The sequence below is a fragment of the Capsicum annuum genome, chromosome 11 (assembly GCF_002878395.1).
Source record: "Capsicum annuum cultivar UCD-10X-F1 chromosome 11, UCD10Xv1.1, whole genome shotgun sequence".
Taxonomy (NCBI): Eukaryota; Viridiplantae; Streptophyta; class Magnoliopsida; order Solanales; family Solanaceae; genus Capsicum; species Capsicum annuum.
This window is the reverse complement of record NC_061121.1, coordinates 230,000,190-230,019,741: the sequence shown is the minus strand read 5'-3', so window position 1 is coordinate 230,019,741 and position 19,552 is coordinate 230,000,190. Positions and strand designations below refer to the sequence as shown.

General features: G+C 34.7%; 2 protein-coding genes across 2 annotated transcripts; one reads left to right on the top strand and one right to left on the bottom strand.

Annotated features, from left to right (window-relative positions):
• Window positions 1-208: 208 nt before the first annotated feature.
• LOC107847397 lies at window positions 209-7,429 on the bottom strand. Its single transcript, XM_016691604.2, has 3 exons — window positions 3,913-7,429; window positions 1,370-1,677; window positions 209-729 (listed from the first exon to the last, which is right to left on the bottom strand). Exons 1-3 carry the CDS (start codon window positions 6,456-6,458, stop codon window positions 383-385), a joined length of 3,201 nt encoding a protein of 1,066 aa, XP_016547090.1. The 5' UTR covers window positions 6,459-7,429; the 3' UTR covers window positions 209-382.
• A 7,328-nt stretch (window positions 7,430-14,757) lies between these two features.
• LOC107846872 lies at window positions 14,758-18,546 on the top strand. Its single transcript, XM_016691140.2, has 4 exons — window positions 14,758-15,133; window positions 15,463-15,573; window positions 17,519-17,599; window positions 18,185-18,546. The coding sequence occupies exons 1-4, from the start codon at window positions 14,882-14,884 to the stop codon at window positions 18,260-18,262; spliced, it is 522 nt and encodes a 173-aa protein (XP_016546626.1). The 5' UTR covers window positions 14,758-14,881; the 3' UTR covers window positions 18,263-18,546.
• The last annotated feature ends 1,006 nt before the right edge of the window (window positions 18,547-19,552 follow it).

Genomic DNA, 19,552 nt, shown 5'->3' with positions numbered 1-19,552 from the left:
AGCATACATGTTACCTCCCACATGCACAAATACCGGCTAACAATGCCCATCAGATGAAACAAAATCACCAAGCATCATCTTTGTGCACCATCATTGCTACTACACACATAACTGTTCTAACAAGATGATCACACAGGCATTAATCGAACGCTACAAGGAGAGAAAATATCTCTGTAGATTCTACAGCACAAGCATCAAGCAATTAATGTGCAAAAATACTAAACATATATCCATTTCCAAAGCCCAGACTAAAAGACATAATTCGATGGTATCTGCTTCCATCAAGTCAGATCGTTATTTAGCTACAAGCAAAAACCAAAGTACCTAAGCTATAATTCTAAACACATTTTTGCTCAGCAAAGCTAAAACTTCGTCTTCCTTCTTAAGGTGCCACTGCAATATCTTTAATCTGCTTCTTGCTCCTCACAGAACTTCGTTTCTTAGTCTCAAAATCTACTTTATCCAGGTCTTCCGCAATTCCAAGGTAACCGTAAAGGATTTTTCCTACCTTGTCTGTCAATGGTTCTTTAGTTTCATCATCGTTGTTTCCAGAGTGACCAGAACTGATACGCTGAAACTCCTCCCTTCCATGCTTCCTATGGGCATATATATCAGAGAGTCTTGTTGCTTCTTCCAATCCTGAGAGCGTAGCACTAAACTTCACCATAAGAATACTCTGATTTGCAGGCTTGCCACGAGAAACCTTGGCCTTCTCTCCGAAGCCCATATCTGTAGCAAAGAGAAGATCAGAACAAAAGATTCAGAAAATAAAATAACTATGACCAAGACATGTTCAGCTAACCTAGCAGATACTAGGACAAGAGTAATGGAACATCTAAAGATCTCATCAAACAGCCAATCAATTAAACAATGAGGAGAAATATCCATTTGAATTTAGGAGATTTATCCTCTCTTCTTAGTCCCTAGAGGACGTACAGTAACTAAACGTGTATGCCAGAGTGCTTGAACAAGTTTGAGGGTAAAAGTTCATAAGTAGAGGAATTTGACATGTATATCCCTTCTCTAATTGTTTGGCCTTTTTCAAGGGAGGGGGAACAAGCGGTTGTTGGCTTTTTATTAATGCCCACAACCCATGTTGTGTGTCACACTTACCCTTTTAGTTTGTTATTTGTACCAAAATGAATGACACCTATGTATATTTAAGAACAATTTAACTTTGAACTTCCCATGTTACTTTTAACAGCATGATTTAATAACCGCAAAAATGCCTACGGCATGTCTGAGACCACCAAAAGTCTAACCATCTTATGAAACGTTCCCAGTCGGACACTGTCACGTAAAATAGGACGGAGGGAGTAATAGAAACAAAGGTCCGTTTCCACATTGCAAAGAAAAGAGGGAAACTGACCTCTCAGCTGGGACTCGAGCTCTTCAGCTGATACAACCACACGCTGATCCTGATTATTGCTTGTTATGGAACTGTTATGGATGATAACAACAGGAGGCCAGATAATTAGATCTTCCTTCAAAGCCATAGTTTCAGCATTGGATAGCTTTTCACGAACCCAACAATCTTTATGAGCATCTGCGCTCTTCCATCCCATCAAAGCACATAAAGCTTTCTGAAGGCCTAAGTGCTGTGATCTGAGACCAGCTTTAGAGGATGTTAATGCATGACGCACGAGGCTTTCTGACTCTGCAAACTCTTCTGAATCTCTGAAACCATAGAAAATGAAATTTAAAGAAGTCCAGTAGAGTTCATGATGAAGAAAAGGTCCAATAAAGTTTTGAGAAATATAACAAGGTCAATACAAAGCTTCAGGAGAAGAAAATAAGCCATGTAGTTCTTAGAGTTAAAGAGTAAGGATAGCTGGAATTTACAAGGGAAAAGGCAAGAGATAACTTGCTAGATACTTTAACAGCCAAATAGACCATTACTTGACTTACCAACCAAAAAACACCTCTGACATGAATTTATTTAGAGCTGTCAATATGGGTTGGCCCAGCCCATCCGGGCTTTGAGTTTGACGGGTCAGGCTGGGCTGGCATTTAAATGATGGGCCAAAAAACACCAAGCCCACGCTATTACCCTGTGGACTGTGGGCCTCACGGGCCAGCCCACTTTTTAAAAAATAATATTTTATAATTTAATTTTACACTGTTAATAAACATAAATATTTATCACACAATAACACATAGTATTAATGTTTGTTAATCAAAAGGGAGCCAGAGCTCGAATCACCCAAAGTAGGAAGAAAACGAAGAGGTGGCACTACTCAATCGGAAACATCACGGTTGAAAGCCGATGGCGCGTTAGGGAGATATAGTGAAGAGGAGGCGGCTAGCTGAACTAAGGAAATTAGGAAAGTGAAGAGTACAATGTACTCTTTATGTTTTAGTGGTAGATACTTAATTATTTTATTATTTCTTAGATAGGAAAGTAGGAAACTTTCCAATTTCCATTTTCTTTGTTAATGGAACCGGTCAATGGTCATCATTGGACTTGATTGTTTTTTAACTCTTCTATTATTTTTTCAGTATTTTATTTATTTATAAATTATTTATTATTTGACTGACAGCCCGTCCCACGAGCTAGCCCAACCCACATTCCTCAAGCCCTACGGGCCATAGGCTTAACCGGGCCGGGCTAAAAAGCCCTGTTCTTAAATGGGCTGCAAAAATTGAAGCCCACCCCGTCAAATTACAGGCCGGGATGGGCTGGCCCACCGGGCCTTGGCCCATATTGACGGCTCTAAATTTATTTTTCATAAAGACAACAGATTGGCACGCCTAGACTTAAGTTCTTCATTCAGGTGGCCCCTACAAGAGAATGATTATCTTTAACCATGACTGTCAAGAAAAAATTCTCACCTCATCCGACAAAAATAAGCCAGTGGCTTCAGAAAAGCAAAGCAAACTCAAAGCCAACAAAAATCAACTGGACGTGCAAAGACTAGGCTAAAAACTGTGGCGCCCAATAAGGTCCAGAATTGGTCAACTAAAAGTGCAAGTGCCTGTAACCCTGTACAGATTGTAAGAAATATTCTCCTATTTGATCACGTGGTAGGCTCAACATTGACTATTTTTAGGTGGAGACACTATTATTCATCAGATTATGAAAATAAGAAACAAGAGAACTGTTATATCTACTATTTAAACCCAACCATCAAATGAACTACTACATCTATAGCGCCTTCCCCAGGTAACCACACCACATGACATCTAGTGCATCAAATCCGGTGGTGTCAAATCTGATTTTCCCACTGGATGGAAATAGCATAAGAGACTTTCTTTTGCAACTCATTCAACATTTCCCCTTTACATTTCTTCAAGTCATGGTTGTTTCACCAACCAAGGTATTTGATTATCTTAATAATTTTCAAGATAAGGGCAAACATACTAACACAAATAATATATTTGCTCTTCTTAATAAGCACCATATGGGCAATGGTGCAAACTAGCCAGATAGAGAGGAAATGCCCCCAAGCATCCAGTTATAATATTTCCCTGGACAATGACTATCCAGATAGAGAGGAAATGCCCCCAAGCATCCAGTTATAATATTTCCCTGGACAATGAAACCTCTGAACTAGATAATTGAACTTTTTCTCCAACTCCAGAGTTCCCCTGCATCAATCAATCATGTAATCCTTGAAGCCCACTACTTAGGGCCAACTATACAAATCTTTATATATCCTTTCCATTCCGCTGTATCCAGGCACATTTCATTTCCATACGCGCAGAAAAAAAAAAATTCACTCCAACAGCCTCACAGATTGAAGCAGCATGGACTCGTTATTTAACTTAGCCAAATGAGTCATCATAAAACCAGTAATATAAAATACTGCCACTTATTTGATCGCAGCAACAAAGTTATGAATAAGTTCAATTAAAGGAGTAGTAGTGTACTCCATCTATGAAAACATTTCATGATGTAAAAGACAGACCTACCTGCCACACACGAGGCACTTTAAACTACCAGCTTCCTCAATGTACTTTCTTCTTTTAGCTGGAGTCTCATTCAAGTGCCTCACGAACCTGAAGAAGGCATTCTGGACCAGCTGCTTAAAATCCTTAGAGTTCTCTGGAGGTTCAGTTTTTGCTGGAGTCATAATACCTTCTTTGGGATCATCACCTTGTTCAGCAACGCTTTCATCTAACATATCTTGATTTTTTGAGTGCTCATGAGAATTGAACTTTTTCACCCAAGGTGGAGGAGCATTATTCTTCACTAAACGGGGTCCCAAACGCTTCTTCAGTGAAGGTTTATATTTTGTTCCTATTGGGCATTCAATATCAAGATTCTGGCTACGTGGCCCCAGTCGCTTCTTTATGTCTCTTCCACCAGACTTACCAAATTTGCTTATACGACTCGACATGGATACTGAAAGGGTTCTTGTTGAGCTATAAGTGGCAGCGGCTTTGTGCGGCCTAGTATTCTTCACATATTTGGAGCGCGGAACACTTGGCTTTCTAGACTTAACTACAGAATCCGTATTCCTATTGATCCACTTTTCATCAGCATCCCCACGGTCATGGATTCTGTGTGCACTCCTTACATCACTTGAAATCATAATTCCAGCATCACGATTGCTTGTTGTGCCATGTTTTTCGCTAAGAGAGAGATTAGATGGTCCAGGCAAGTCCCTTGAAATAAATCCTTCATGTGAACGTGCCTCCATCTTCTCTAAATGGGGGTCAGCTTCTCTATACAAGGCATTGGATCTTCCTAGAAGATCATCATCCATCTGATACTTATGAAGCTCTCTTTTACGGGAGCTTTCATAGCTTCGATGTGTTTCATGTTCATACTGTAGGCGATTAGCCCCATAATCCAATATGTCCACATCTGGCTTTCTTTGGTCCAGTCCTCTGCGGGACTCGAAATAATCTGGTGTTGACCCTCTTTGTGAAGAGAAAAGAGATCCCCGTGGCTTATCTTCCATTAAAATCTCTCGATGAGAAAACTCATCATATTTGCTCAATCCCATGTTACTCCTAGGAACATCTTGAAAATGTGCTTCCCTCTTCCCATAGAATTCACTAGACAGGCCATTAGGACTACCAACTTCACCTCTCTGAATGTCAGAATAATTGTATGCTTCACGCTTATCCTCTGCTCGACCAAAGTATGACTCCGAGTAGCTCCCGAGCCCATTTACTTGCGTTTCAGGGTTCAGAGAAGATATGGTCCCAGGAATTTTATCATATCCGTCACGGCCAATAGGCTCAATAACCTTTCGACTACTCAGTCTACCTCCATGAGAACGAATTTGGCCCTCTATACTATATGGAGTAGCAATATCATCCTTATTAACTCCAGGTACCGAGGGCAACATGTTAGGGTGAGATGACGATATCACATAATCAGTATTGAACTCTGGATATCGTGTGGACTTGAAGGAATCCTCCATGTATGGGTTCGCTGATGCCGGCACTCCTGCTGCTGCTTTATGGGGATGGAACCCGTCTTGTAAATGCATTTCCTCATCTTTGAGATGATCAGCATCCAAATAACGTGATGGCAATGAATAGCCACCACCATTTCCAACACCAGAGATTCTTGGTTGTACACCAACATCAGGCAGATGCGATTCGTATGAAGAGTACAGCGTCCTCTTATCAGCTTCAGAAGATATGCTACCATCCACAAAACCCGGGTAGGGCCTTCCACAATTTTCTCTCTCGCTGCTTACTCTACTATCACCAACTCCATAGTCTCTGGAGCCCTTAACAGTATCATACTTTCTGGGCTTATCTAACAAATGACTCCATGGATACTTTATAGAAGTTGAGTCCTCATTCCCTAAGCCCTCCTTTGTTTCATGCAACCTGTGTGAATGTTCACCAAGAATTTCAGTGTTTCCTCTATCACGATCAGGGATTCTTAAGCTCTGAGATGGCCCGTAGTCTCTATCTCCACCAACATAATTCAAGGGTGGGGCATTCTGAAATTGTCTAAAGTCTCCACCACCATCAACTCCCATCCTTCTCGACCTCTCAAGTTCGTGAAAGTACTCGCCCCGTTGTTCACCAATCATCTGGCCGCTTGGTGAAAGGCGACGCTCCCTACTCCTTCCACGTGGTGAGTGCTGCTCCCAGTTCCTAGTCCTTGCTGGTGGCGAAATCTCCCTGTTCCTATTCCTTCCTGGTGGCGAGTACTCCTGGTTCCGACTCCTTACTGGTGGTGACCGCTCACGGTTCCTGATACTTCCCACAGGTGAGTATTCACGCCCTTGATACCTCCTTGGTGGCGAGTTCCTCCTCTCTTGGCTCCTTATTGGGGGTGAACCCCTAATCCTCCGTGGTGGAGACGTGTAATCCTTGTTGTCTCTTATCCTCCTCCTAGGGGAGTAACCCCCATCTCTCATCCTCCTTGGAGACGAGTAATCCCTGTTCCTACTTCTCTGTCGTGGTGAATAACCAGGATCCTTTCTCCTTTCCGGCAACCGTGGTGGACCTCTAGCATCTCCCCCAAACCTCCTCTCCCCCCTCATTATCAATTCACTAACAATAAAACACTAAACTTCACCAGTGTTTCAACCTCAATCAACCCAAAATTCAGCAGTTTTCAACCTAAATCAACCCAAGTTTCAGCAATTTCGAACCTTAACCAACCCAAAGATCAGCAATTTCAAACCTAAATCAACCCAAACTACAGCAATTTTCAACCTACACCAACCCAAACTCCAGCAATTTCAAACCTTAATCAACCCAAACTTCAGCAATTTTCAACCTAAATCAACCCAAACCTCACCAATCCAACCTTAATCAACCCAAACTTCAGCAGTTTCGAACCTTAATCAACCCAAATTCACCAATTTTCAACCTAAATAAACTAAAGCAATTTTCAGCCTTAATCAACCAAATTCACCGAATTTCAACCCAAACTACAGCAATTTCCAACCTTAATCACCCCAAATTGCAACAAATTTCCAAACTTAATTAACCCAAAACTCACCAATCCACCCTTAATCACCCCAAATTGCAACAAATTTCCAATCTTAATCAACCCAAACTTCACCAATCTCCACTTACAACCCCAATATCAGCAAAAGAACAATTTCCCACTTTCAATCACCAAAAATTTTCAATGTTGAACATCAAAGATAGCTTGCTTAATCATCAAAAACGGAAATACGAAACCCTAACCCTAAAAATAAATCATAAAATTAAATCCAAATCTCTTCCGTTTACTTCTTTGTACCTTGAAATTTGTTCAATTCAACCAAAAGGGTGTCCGAAAATACCGATTTCAGATCAAACAAACCACAAAAAAACTCGATTTATACACTGAAATTCAAACCTTTTTTAGATGAAAAAATGGAGAAAAATCCATTGATGATTATGATGACGACGACAACCACGACGACGACGACGACGACGATGATGATGAGATTAGTGCAAAGTTAGGAAGGTGGAAAACTGCGGATGCCGTCTGTAATAGTGTCAAAATGGGAGAATGGAAAGGGGGAAATTAACATTGATGGATATGTATGTTCAGTAATGGGCCGGGTTATAATTGTAAAAGGGCTTAGATGAGTTTGGTTTAAGTAAGGCCCAATCCAACTTGCTTTGGGAGCATAAATTATGTTAGGGCAATTTTCATAAATCCCACCAAATTTCTTTTTAATTATCTTCTCTCCCGATTTTTTAAATAAATTTTTTCTCTCCCAAATTTTAATTGTTCATATAAATAACTAAACGTTAATATACATAAATATCTTATGTATCATAACTAACTTCCTTAAGATATTTAAGAAAATAAATTAAGCCTAATAATTATCCAAAACGATATTTATGGAAATAAATTAAGTCTGACAATTATCCAATATTGTACCTTAATTATGTAAATATTTTAAAAAATATACTCCTAAAAGAAAATTTACCACATAAATCACCTAGAAAATTTTGAAACCGAAGAAAAAAGACTCTTATAAAATAAAGGGACATAGAAAATTTTAAATCGAAAAAAAAATACTCGTATAAAGAAATTTATACAACGTAAGTCTACGGAAATTTTTACTACCTAGTCTATGTAAGTATGGAAAAATTTTAAACAAAAAAAAATTGGATTCCTATAAGATTTGAAGAACATGGCAACAGAGAACTCCAACCCTTATACATATAGGTTTGCAAAATACACATGTCAGACATCATATATACATAACAATATGAAATAAAACTTAAAAATATAAGGATAACACATCATATACATGCCTAACGTTCTTTCATACAAAACACTGCTATGTATATGGGCTGAAATACACACAACACGTCTTGTCTAACAGAGTCATCTACATAACTGTGTTATGTATAACACTATTGATGCATAACACATACATAAGGCCAAACCTATTGGTGGCCCCTTAAACTTGGCACAAACTTTCACTTAGGCACCTCAAGTGGACGTTGTTCACTTTTAACACCTCGAGTAGCCACAAAGTGTGTCACTTTGACACCTTTTGCTGAATCAGCAAAGAGAGTGTGTTGCACTCGCTGCCAGGCGTGTTTTAGGGTAAATAACATATAAATGAACCAATTGTAAAAGGACATTTGGCATTTTTATATAATTAATTTAAATTAAAAAAGAATTAATAACCCTACCCCACCCTTATATTATCTTTCTAACCACCCCACCCAACCCCACCCCATATCATCTTCCTCAGCCCACCCCATCCCTAAATCGTTGCTGCCACCCCCACCTCAAAATCGTCTTCTCCCACCCTCCCCCATCCCCATCCATTAGTTTTTCATCATTTTTTTTCCTTAATACAATTGATTTTTAATAATTTGGAGAAATGCAAGTTGGTGCAGATTGTAGATTTCTTCTTCTTCTTCTTCTTCTTCTCTCTTTCAACCCTTAATTTTCCACCATTTTTTTCTTTTCTTAACATATCTGTATCCCTTCATTTTCTTGTCTGATTTTTGAAAAAATGACAAAAATGATCCATTGTTGGGATTTGATGAGACTATCATGGTATTTTTGAGAGTGGCAAAAATGGTCCATATATTGAGAAAATGGCAAAAATGATTTTCGTCGATGGAACAATGGTGTATGATGTTGTTGGCTTGGTGAATTTGTGCTATATGTTTTGAATTTGTTGTTGGCAAAAATTATTGTTGAAAAGTGAATATGTTTTGGCGGAGGTGTAGTTGTTGGCTTGGTTGGTGGTTGGGGGGAATGGAGAAGATGACTTTGGGGTTTGGGGAGTGGAGGTAGGGGTGGGGGAGGGCAAATGGAGAAGATGACGATTTTTAAAAATGCCACGTGTCAATAATTAATTGGTTCCTTTAATTTAATTGTGTGTATATATATTAATAAGTTGGATAATTATTAATAATCATGTATTTTGGCCTTTTATTTTAAAAAAAAATTAATTGTGAATATAAATAATGATGTGGCTATTTAAATGAGTTGACATAAATTAATTGGTCGTTTTGTCCACGTTGGCAGCGAGTGCAACACACTCTCTTTGCTGATTCAACAAAAGTGTCAAAGTGACACACTGTGGCTACTTGAGGTGTTAAAAGTGAACAACGTTCACTTGAGGTACCTAAGTGAAAGTTCGTGCCAAGTTTAGGGGGCCATCGATGGGTTTGACACATAACTTTGTAATGTATATGACCTGAAATTAAACAACCCAGCAGCGTCTTATTTCAATACATATACATAACAGATTTATGTATATGGGTTGAAATAAAACGTCCAAAAAATGACATAACTACGAATATATACATAACTCACTATGTATCATAGTTCAAAATAACAACATTGATTTACTAAGTAATCTAATCATATGCAAAACAAATTTAATATATAAGAAGACGTCTCTAACATTATACATAACTAATTTATGTATAAGGTTAAAATAACAACAAAACACTCTTATACGATAATATATAAGAATGTGTAAATCGACAAAAAATATAGATTCAACAACAAATTACTATATCTTTGGAAGACGCTGTCGTAATGATTCTTCACTTTTTTATCTTACTTAAAGATTTAGCAATGAGCTTTTTAGAGCTTGTACAAGCAACTTTCCTCGACTTCTTCATCTTGGCGGAGTCTATTTGGTGTTTTGATTTATTTTCTCTAAAACTCAGACCAGACTCCATTACTATACTTAACCTTTGAAAATTATGCACATGCAACAAGTATCTCGTAAATTTTTGATTTAGTAAAGTTGAAAAATTAAGAAATTAAACTAACCTCAAAAATAAATTAAAGAAGATGATGATGTTCAACAACTTGATAAGATAAGGTTCGTAAATTCGAACTTTGAAATCTCTTAATTATGGTTGCTTGATTTTAGGCATAAATTATGGAGGTGTGATATGTATATGGAGGTTGGAGAGAGAAATGTAAGAAATGAGATATTTGTAATTAGTTATGGTAGATGGATTTTATGTAATAATAGAAAGTTAGGATGTATATTTATGTAAATTTTCCGTTATGTTAATGACCACTATTAGCCCAACTTTGTTAAAATTACCCAAATTAGCCGGTCGGATTAAATATCTATCAGCAAAGGTCATTCGATCATGGTTCTTATACCAGAAGTGCATATGATCTTCCTGACCTCAGAAATCGAGTGGGCTTGTTTAGATCTCGTTGTCATTGACAATCCATAGTCATTCTCCTCCTCTCCCTCTCCCTCTCCCTCGCTATTGCTCAGCTCTTTTTTTTTTTTCTCTTTTTGTATCAGCCATATTAGGTACTTGTATTTGGTTTCAATGTATCAATATTTATTTGCCCAGTTAAAATATGATATATTTGTATTTGTATATGATACAATTCCATCGTTCTATAAAATACAAATTGATCCATCTAAATGCAAATGATACATTTGCACCAATGATACACTTGTATTCATATCAAACGATACAAATGATACACTTTTGGCCCCTGTAATTATTTACTTTATTTATATTTTATTTCAAATGCAGTCAGTTGCATACAGTTGATACATCGACTACGGATGATAGTTTTTGAAAGTGTGGCCAACAGCCGCTATTTCTTATAATAGGAGCTATTTTCTGAAAGTTTCGCTTTTAACATTGCTAATAGAAAGTTATTGCAATAGGAGTATTAAGATACTAAGTCATATCGTGAAAGTTTGGGAGAGGATAATTCTGACGAGGATGACAGGGCGTGTCTATCTCCGAAAATCAATTTAGATTCATGACTGAACAATCCGCTACAAAAGTGATTCATCCGCTATGCACAGGGCCCGACCACAAGGATCTACTGTATACAGCGTCATCTTACATTTCTGCAAGGGGTTGATTTCAATACTTGAACACGTGACCTCCTGATCGCAGGACAACAACTTTACTAGTTACTCCGAGACTCTCCCATTCTAAACCATGTTAGTAAGTAGGAATATATCAATTTTAATTGTTTGCTCTTTGTCTTCGTCTAAATGCTTCAACACAACTTAGACAAAAGTGAATATATTTTTAGTATGGTGTACAAGTAGAATTAAACAAAGAAAATATTACATCATAAGTAGTACTCTTTCATCTCCATTTATGAGACAACATTGTTTGATTGTCTAATTTTAGGACTTATAGTCTTAAATAAGTCCTAAAATTTATAGAAAACACGAATCTTTTAATCTCAAAAGAATCTTAATGTATAGAAAAAGCAACACATTTAATCCTTTATATATATCACAAAATTGAAATAGTTAATGTACGACCTTTCCTCTTGCTATCGTTGTGTATGCCTATACAATCGATGGTGCCTTAAAATAAAATGAAAAATCGAAAAAATGATTCATTCCCCTTTTTTTTTTTATATAATATATTTACACAACTCATGTGAGTTGCTAATTAAACTTATAGATATTTTTTTTTACTTGGAGGGCCATTTTGATCATTTTCTCTTTTTTATATTGTATAAAATTAATAAGATATGAGGAATTTGGAAAATAAAATAAAACAAACCCTTTAAATGATTAGAAAGTATTGTTGGATTTCAAAATTTTGAATTAAAAATCGAATGTGGCCCTATATTGCTCCTATCCTAAATAATTATTCAAAAAAAAAAATTCATTTTCACCATTATGCTCTCAATGGTTCATAATTAGAAACATTTTCATCGTAAAGAATAAAATTACTTTAAGTTATTTTAGTCTTCATTTGGTCCCTACCTTAAAAGAAAAGGAAAATCAAACACTAAAAAAAAAAAAAGTTGTCATTAACCTTAGTCATCATGGTTTAATTTTCAAATTAAAAAAAGATTCATTAAAAAAAATGATATAGCACTTTTAAAAATTAAAAAAACACAAAAAGGAATTGTCGAGAATAAGGAATATATAACATCTTTCAAATTTGTTTGCAAAGAGCATATATATATATATATATATATATATATATATATATATATATATATATAATCATTTGATATTCAACCCATTTATATAGACCAAATTAGTTGAGATTCTCATTGCGTCAGTCTTTCTTCTAGGCTTCTGATTGAACTTGTTGGTAATGGGTGAAAAGACAATCCACAGATACTACTTATCGTCACGGTGAGGATTGAGGAACCAACTCTTTGGAACCTAAACTCGGATTTTCACTCCTTTCCTAACCTCAAATTGCACAATTCGGTTAGGGTGAAACTGTGTTTTATCTCTACAAAAAACTTTCTTGTAGCGAGTGCATGCACGACGACCTCTTAGGTCGATCTCCTCACTAATTCTATCATAGAAGCCAACGATAGACAATAACTCTCACTATACGCAGCTCGCCCCCTCCTAGCTTCCACTATCGATTTCTCTTTTTTAGATTTCGAACTCGAAATTTTTAAGTAAAAACAGTAGGATCACATTCATCCCATCACACCATACATGCAGGGGCGGTTCTATGACCTTTTTTTTGATGTTTCGACACTTGTTAAATTCGAGGCAGACTAGATATAATAATATAAAAAATGTATAAAAATTTATAAAAGGCTTGGAAAAGCACCTTGTAAATCAAGAAGATAGCTGGATGCGTTAATTTCCAAGCAGAACCTTAAATCTTCGAACATCAATATACGTGTTCGAACCTTCCGAAACACCCTCGACTCCTAAATCCTAGCTCCGCCATGCGTACATGAATAGGAAAAAGTATAGTCAAACTTATGAAATGGTTCAAATTTATTTATTATTATTTTTTTTTGCCTTTTTTTACTCTAAACACCTGTCAAAAAGATGATGTGAAATTGAAAATATATGAAAGGGAAAAAGGTATATAGGAACAATCATATCTAAAAAAAGGTAGCCGGCCAGCAGTTTACACTTCTCTCCTAATCTGTCTTGGACCCTAAGGCTCCCATGCAGATAAAAATAATAATAATAAATAAATAAATAAAAAATAATAATACTTATTAACTTTTTTTTATTGTAATTAGGTGAAAACTTACTATCCAATTTGTAAAGAAATCTTGTATGCCAAGCACCACAAATCTTTGTATGAAAAGAGAATATTTCACCAAATACTCTTCAAGACCCTTCAACCAATAACACTAGTTATCCACTAAATCATTCAATTTGGATAAGAACATATATATATATATATATATTATAAATTGTGGTGTTCGAAGCAATTTAATTTGTGCATACCTCGCCTTATTTCACAAGGTACTTGTTACTTCTGATTAATATAGGTATCAGGTGATTTCGTCCATCTAAATTTGGACAAATGGTTTATATATATACACCAGGTAATTTCAATCATCTAAGTTTGGACAAATGAAGAAAAGTTTTGAAATTCAAATTGTGATTAAAGTTTATATTGTTTCACTTTCAAAAAAGTGAAATTGTGACACAACTCACATAGTCTAAACCCCATAAAAAAAAATAATTGGAATTATTAAAATGCATGGTTTTGGTTGATTTTGGAAGTGAATTTTAACAAAATAATTTTATCTATTTTGAGATAAATAACTATAGTAGTTACATGAATTTGCCTATGCACCAAACTATGGAAAACAGTAGCTTAACCAAAGCAAGTACTACATGAAGATTTTATTATATAGTTTAAGTAATATATAATGTCGGCGTAAATATTTTTTTACATTATCAAATCATTCAAATGATATCTATAGGTAAGTTTTCACTAAAAAGGAGTTGTCTGCATCTTGAAATAAAATATGTTACCTACTCTAATGGTAAAAATAATCTAATAATATAAAAATTATTTACGCTGATAATGTATAAAACTTAACTCTTCTCGATCTACCTATTACGTATTATGCAACCTTAAAAGAAGAAGAATATAAGCATTTCATAAGTGCAAACAAATCCTTTCCATATCATCTTTTGATATGATGGACTATTAGAAACAACCTCTCGCCCTGAGGGCGGACTTAAGGTTCATTTTGGAGTGTTTTGGCATTCGTTAAACTTGATGCAGATTAGATATATATAATTGTAGTATTTAAAATGTATAAAAATTGGTATAAGACTTAGAAAAACACTCGGTAAACCAAGGAGATAGATGGGTGTTGTAGTATCCAGATGAAACTTTAAAGCTTTAGACGTCAATATGTGTGTTTGGATCTCCCAGCCACCTACGACCCCTAAATCCCGGATCCGCCACCGGCCACTGTCTCTACCCAACAAAGATAGGGATAAGATCTATGTACGTACGTTCTACCTTCTCCAAATCCGACTTTTAGAGTATATTATTATCTTAGTGAAATCTTTTTTTTAAAAAAATAAAATCTTTTAAAGGGCATTGAGGTAATATCACTTCAATGAAGATTTGTTATAAAGAAAGCAAGATGTTATAGGTACCTTTAAAGTCCAATCTTGGTGATAAGCATCTTACAATAGTACCAACATTCCATTATTCCAAAGCATAAAAAGCCCTATCAAGACACAAAGATTATAGAAAAAAAAAAAAAAAAACTTAGCCAAAAAAAATGAGTACTCCTAAGCAAATGGAGCAACAACAACAACAACAAGTTGTAAAGATGAAAAATTCAGGTATTATAAGCTACAACAGTAGCCCGATGATCGACGATAAAGATGAAGAGATGACACGATCAGCACTGTCTGCATTTCGCGCTAAGGAGGAAGAGATCGAGAGGAAGAGAAAAGAAGTTTCCGATAAGGTTCAAGCTCAATTAGGCCGCGTTGAGGAAGAAACTAAGCGTTTAGCTGAAATTCGCGAGGTACATACATACCTTCCCTACCTCCTCTCTAGCCATTTTTACGTTTGCCAGGATCAGGTCGACCTAGTTGACAGTCAACCTGATTCTGACATATATGCTAGCTGAGAGTCACCTGATTCTGACTTATATGCTATAATTGACAGTCGACCTGATTCCGACATGTATGTTAGTTGAAAGTCGACCTGATTCTGACATATGTGCTAGTTGACATACTCGATAAAATGTAGAATATTTTTTCTCCTTTTAATTAATAATTATTTACTATGTAATTACAATAAGTTTATGATATATTTTTTTTTCATGTGATGTTGAAATGGAAAATCAAGTAGAAGCTTGAAACGTTTGTTGATCCAGCTGGGAAGGAAGTAACAATTGTGAGGAAGAAAGTTGACTTGGTAAATCGTGAATTAAAGCCATTGGGTCAAAGTTGCCAAAGAAAGGTGAAATATTTGACTAAACATTTTTTTTTTAAACTTTGAAAGGCGGGAGCAACGATAAAATTGTTTCGATGTAATCTATAGGTTATGTTTTTGAACAGTGAAAGCATGCAACCATTAATATTTACATTATGATAGATTGTCGTCACCTTATGGCTAGGGATTTCATCTGACACTTTTTCGGCGAAAAATTATACTATTTATACATCATTAGAATTATTTTTTTATGTATATATAGTTGATGTTAACCCCATTCGACTAGTTCATGTGCTTACTCCTTTCGATTTTGAACCTTCTTAGTGAAAATTCTAGTTCCGTCACTATCTTAGAGTGTGGTCCTTTCTCAAACTCTATGCGAATGCAAAATGCTTTGTGCATCAGAATTTTTTTTCTTATAACTTAATAAAGAATAATCTCTTATAATCTAACAGGTTATAGGTTCAAACAGCAAAAACAAACATTAATGTTTGTATTGTGATAGATTATGTATATCACATTTTTTAGAGTGTCGTGCTTTCCTAAACTCTACATAAAATATTTTGTGCATGAATATATATATATATATATATATATATATATATATTTACTTTAGGAAATTACTTTATTAAAAGACAAGGCCAAGGGACATAGACAGACAACCATGTTTGTTTAATAGTACTAATTGGTATTCTAAAAAGTCTTTGGATTCTGTGTTTGAATAGGAATCTCACACACACACATTTATCAAGAGTATGGTGATAAGGACCACCAATATATTAATATTGATATTATTGTTGGGAGGAAGCATTTAATAAGCTTATTTGAATACTTTTACTCAGAATCTTCAAAACTGTTACTATCATAATTGTATCTGATATGCATTTATCGATATTTTAAATGAATTTGAGGCTCCGAGCAACATAAATATAGAGACGAATTTAAGATCTTAAATTGATAGTTCTAAAAAAGAATTTGAGGCTCCGAGCAACATAAATATAGAGACGAATTTAAGATCTTAAATTGATAGTTCTAAAAAAGTATTGTAATCTTATTATATGCGTATGATTTAACATTTTTCATTTTTAACATGTATGTATAGGTCGAATTAAAAATATTTTTTTATATGTATGAGTTGAGTTGAAAGTATTTTTTTGCACATGTATATATAGGTCGAGCAGAAAGAGTATGATAATAGGAGTTAGGACCACCAATATTATTGATATTACTGTTGGGAGGAACCATTCAATAAACTTATCTCACTCTTCAAAAATATTATTATCATTATTGTATCTGATATGAACCTATCGATATATTTTGCATGAATTTGAGACTCCGAGCAACATTAGATATAGAGATGAATTTAAGGTCTTAAACCGATAATTCAGAAAGAGTATCGTAATCTTATTATATGTGTATGATTTAACTTTTTTTCTTTTTGAACATGTATGTTTAGGTCGAACTAAAAGTAATTTTTTTTATGTATGAGTTGAGTAGGAAGTTTGTTTTTGCACATGTATATATAGGTCGAGCCGAAAGAGCATGATAATAGGAGTTAGGACCATCAATATTCTTCTTCTTCTTATTATTAGAGTAAAATAATGTTGGAGGAAGCATTTACTGGCTTACTTGGTCCCTCGTATTGCTTAGACTCTTCAAAATATTGTTGTATTTGTATTCACTTCTCCAAAATGATGCATGCGTACAAGTGAACATTTTGAATAAGTCGGACGCTCCGAGCAACATAGTTGGACATTACATAGATGAGTTCAGAATCTTAAGCCAGTGTTTCAGAAAGAATATTCTGATCTTATTATATGCATACATACAATTTGATTTATTTTTTCCTTCGACCGAAAGTAACTAATTCAATTAAACTCATAAAACTCGCCCTAAATTTGTCTATGTTGGAAATAATAAGATGAAATTAATTATTGAATTATGAAATTATAATTCTTTTATTTTTTTTTAGGAAAAGGAATACAAGGAAGCACTTGATGCATTCAATGCAAAAAGCAAGGAAAAAACTCAACTAATTACCAAATTAATGGAGGTAATTAATCTTTTTTATTTCTAGCCTCTTATCCACTACAAAAACAAAAACAAAAATTAACGACGGACAAATTTTATCGTTATTTTTAATTAACGATAAATCAATCAAAACATTCTATTAGCTACGTGTTATTTTGCGATAAATTTTGTAGGTAATTCCTATTTTTTTCGTAATATAATCACACACACGTGTGTATATATATATATGTATGTATGTATCTTTGATATTGATCTTTTTTATTTCTTGCCTCTTATCCCCTACTAAAACAAAAACAGAAATTAACGACAGACAAATTTTATCGTTATTTTTAATTAATGATAAATCAATCAAAACATTCTATTAGCTACGTGTTATTTCGCGATAAATTTTGTAGCTAATTCCTATTTTTTTTCGTAATATGATCTCACTCTCTCTCACACACACATACATACATACATACATACATATATATATATATATATATACATATATATACATACATACATATATATATATACATACATATATATACATATATATATATATATACATATATATATTTGTATCTTTGATATTTATCTTTTTTTTTTTGTGAATAATCGGCAGTTGGTAAGTGAAAGTGAAAATCTGAGGATGAAGAAATTGGAGGAGCTGAGCAAGGATATAGAATCTCTGCGTACATAGTGAAATTTTTAGTGCATCGAATTGTCTTTTTTAATTGAAGTTACTCTCACATTGGACTTTATAGTTTGTTACATTTTGGTGTTTGTTATTATTATAATTTTTTTTTTTCGGTTTGAAGTTTGACAAGTGAGGTCTAATTTGACATCCTTAAAAGGATCAATGATGTTTGGTATTTTCTAATTTGAATTTCAGATGTAAATTGTGGAGATTTATTTACTTTGTATGATCATAAATTCATGGACTTCCCTTCATGAATTTCACTATATTGAACTGATGTTTTTCTATTTCTTCATATTATTTAGTTTCTTTGTTAATGGATATTTGTTTTTTTTGTTTTTTGTGTGTTGGTTTGTTATTCTCATATTATATAGTACCATGTAAGAATGACAAGAAGTAATCAGAGTCAAGCTATGCTCCTGACGAAGGGCGGGTCAAGTAGAACTGATAGACTTTTACGCTGACAAAGCTTTTAAAGATAAAGTGCATATGACATTACAGACGAATTCCACTTCGAAATCGAAAAGAAAAGTGAAGAGCTTTACAAGGTCTGACTCAATTTCGCATGTCGCATACACCTTTGAGGCTAGATAGCTAGAAAGACAAATCCGTGCTGAACTAGGGCCAAAGTGAATATAATACATATAATGAACTTGGGTTGTGACAGAAACAAATATAGGTATGTCACATAGTGTAGAGCTTAAAGATTGTTCATAGTGCTAATAAAGAAAGATCTTAAGCAAAGCCATATAATATATAGTTTATGAAGGGCCCCACCACAAGGGTGTATTGTACGCAGCCTTACCTTGCATTTCTGCCAGAGACTGTTTCCAAGGTTTAAACCCGTTACCTCCTGGTCACATGATAACAACTTTACCAGTCACTCTAAAATGTTCTTGTGAATTAAAATCAATACAAAGTATATAAGTAATAATTTCAAATTTAGAAGTTAATTGTTATTCCACAACTTTATGTACAACCATCGACCTTAAGCTGGTTGTTCCACCCATTTTTTAGTATTCGACTTATAATCAACATATGGTGCAGTGACGAGACTACTTCGTTCTTAACCGAGATGAGTATCTATCTGAGATTTAGCCTTGCAAACAAGCCTTTCTTCCTTTGCATGATTCATTGATACTATAATTTTCAAACAAAAATTTTCAACTTTTATAAATATTTTTTTCTTTTCAAAAAGAACTTCTTCCAAGGTTTTGTCAAAAATGGCCTCAGTCACCTTAGAATAACTTGTTATGCTTTCTATAGTATTTTACTTTTACTATCGTTATTTTC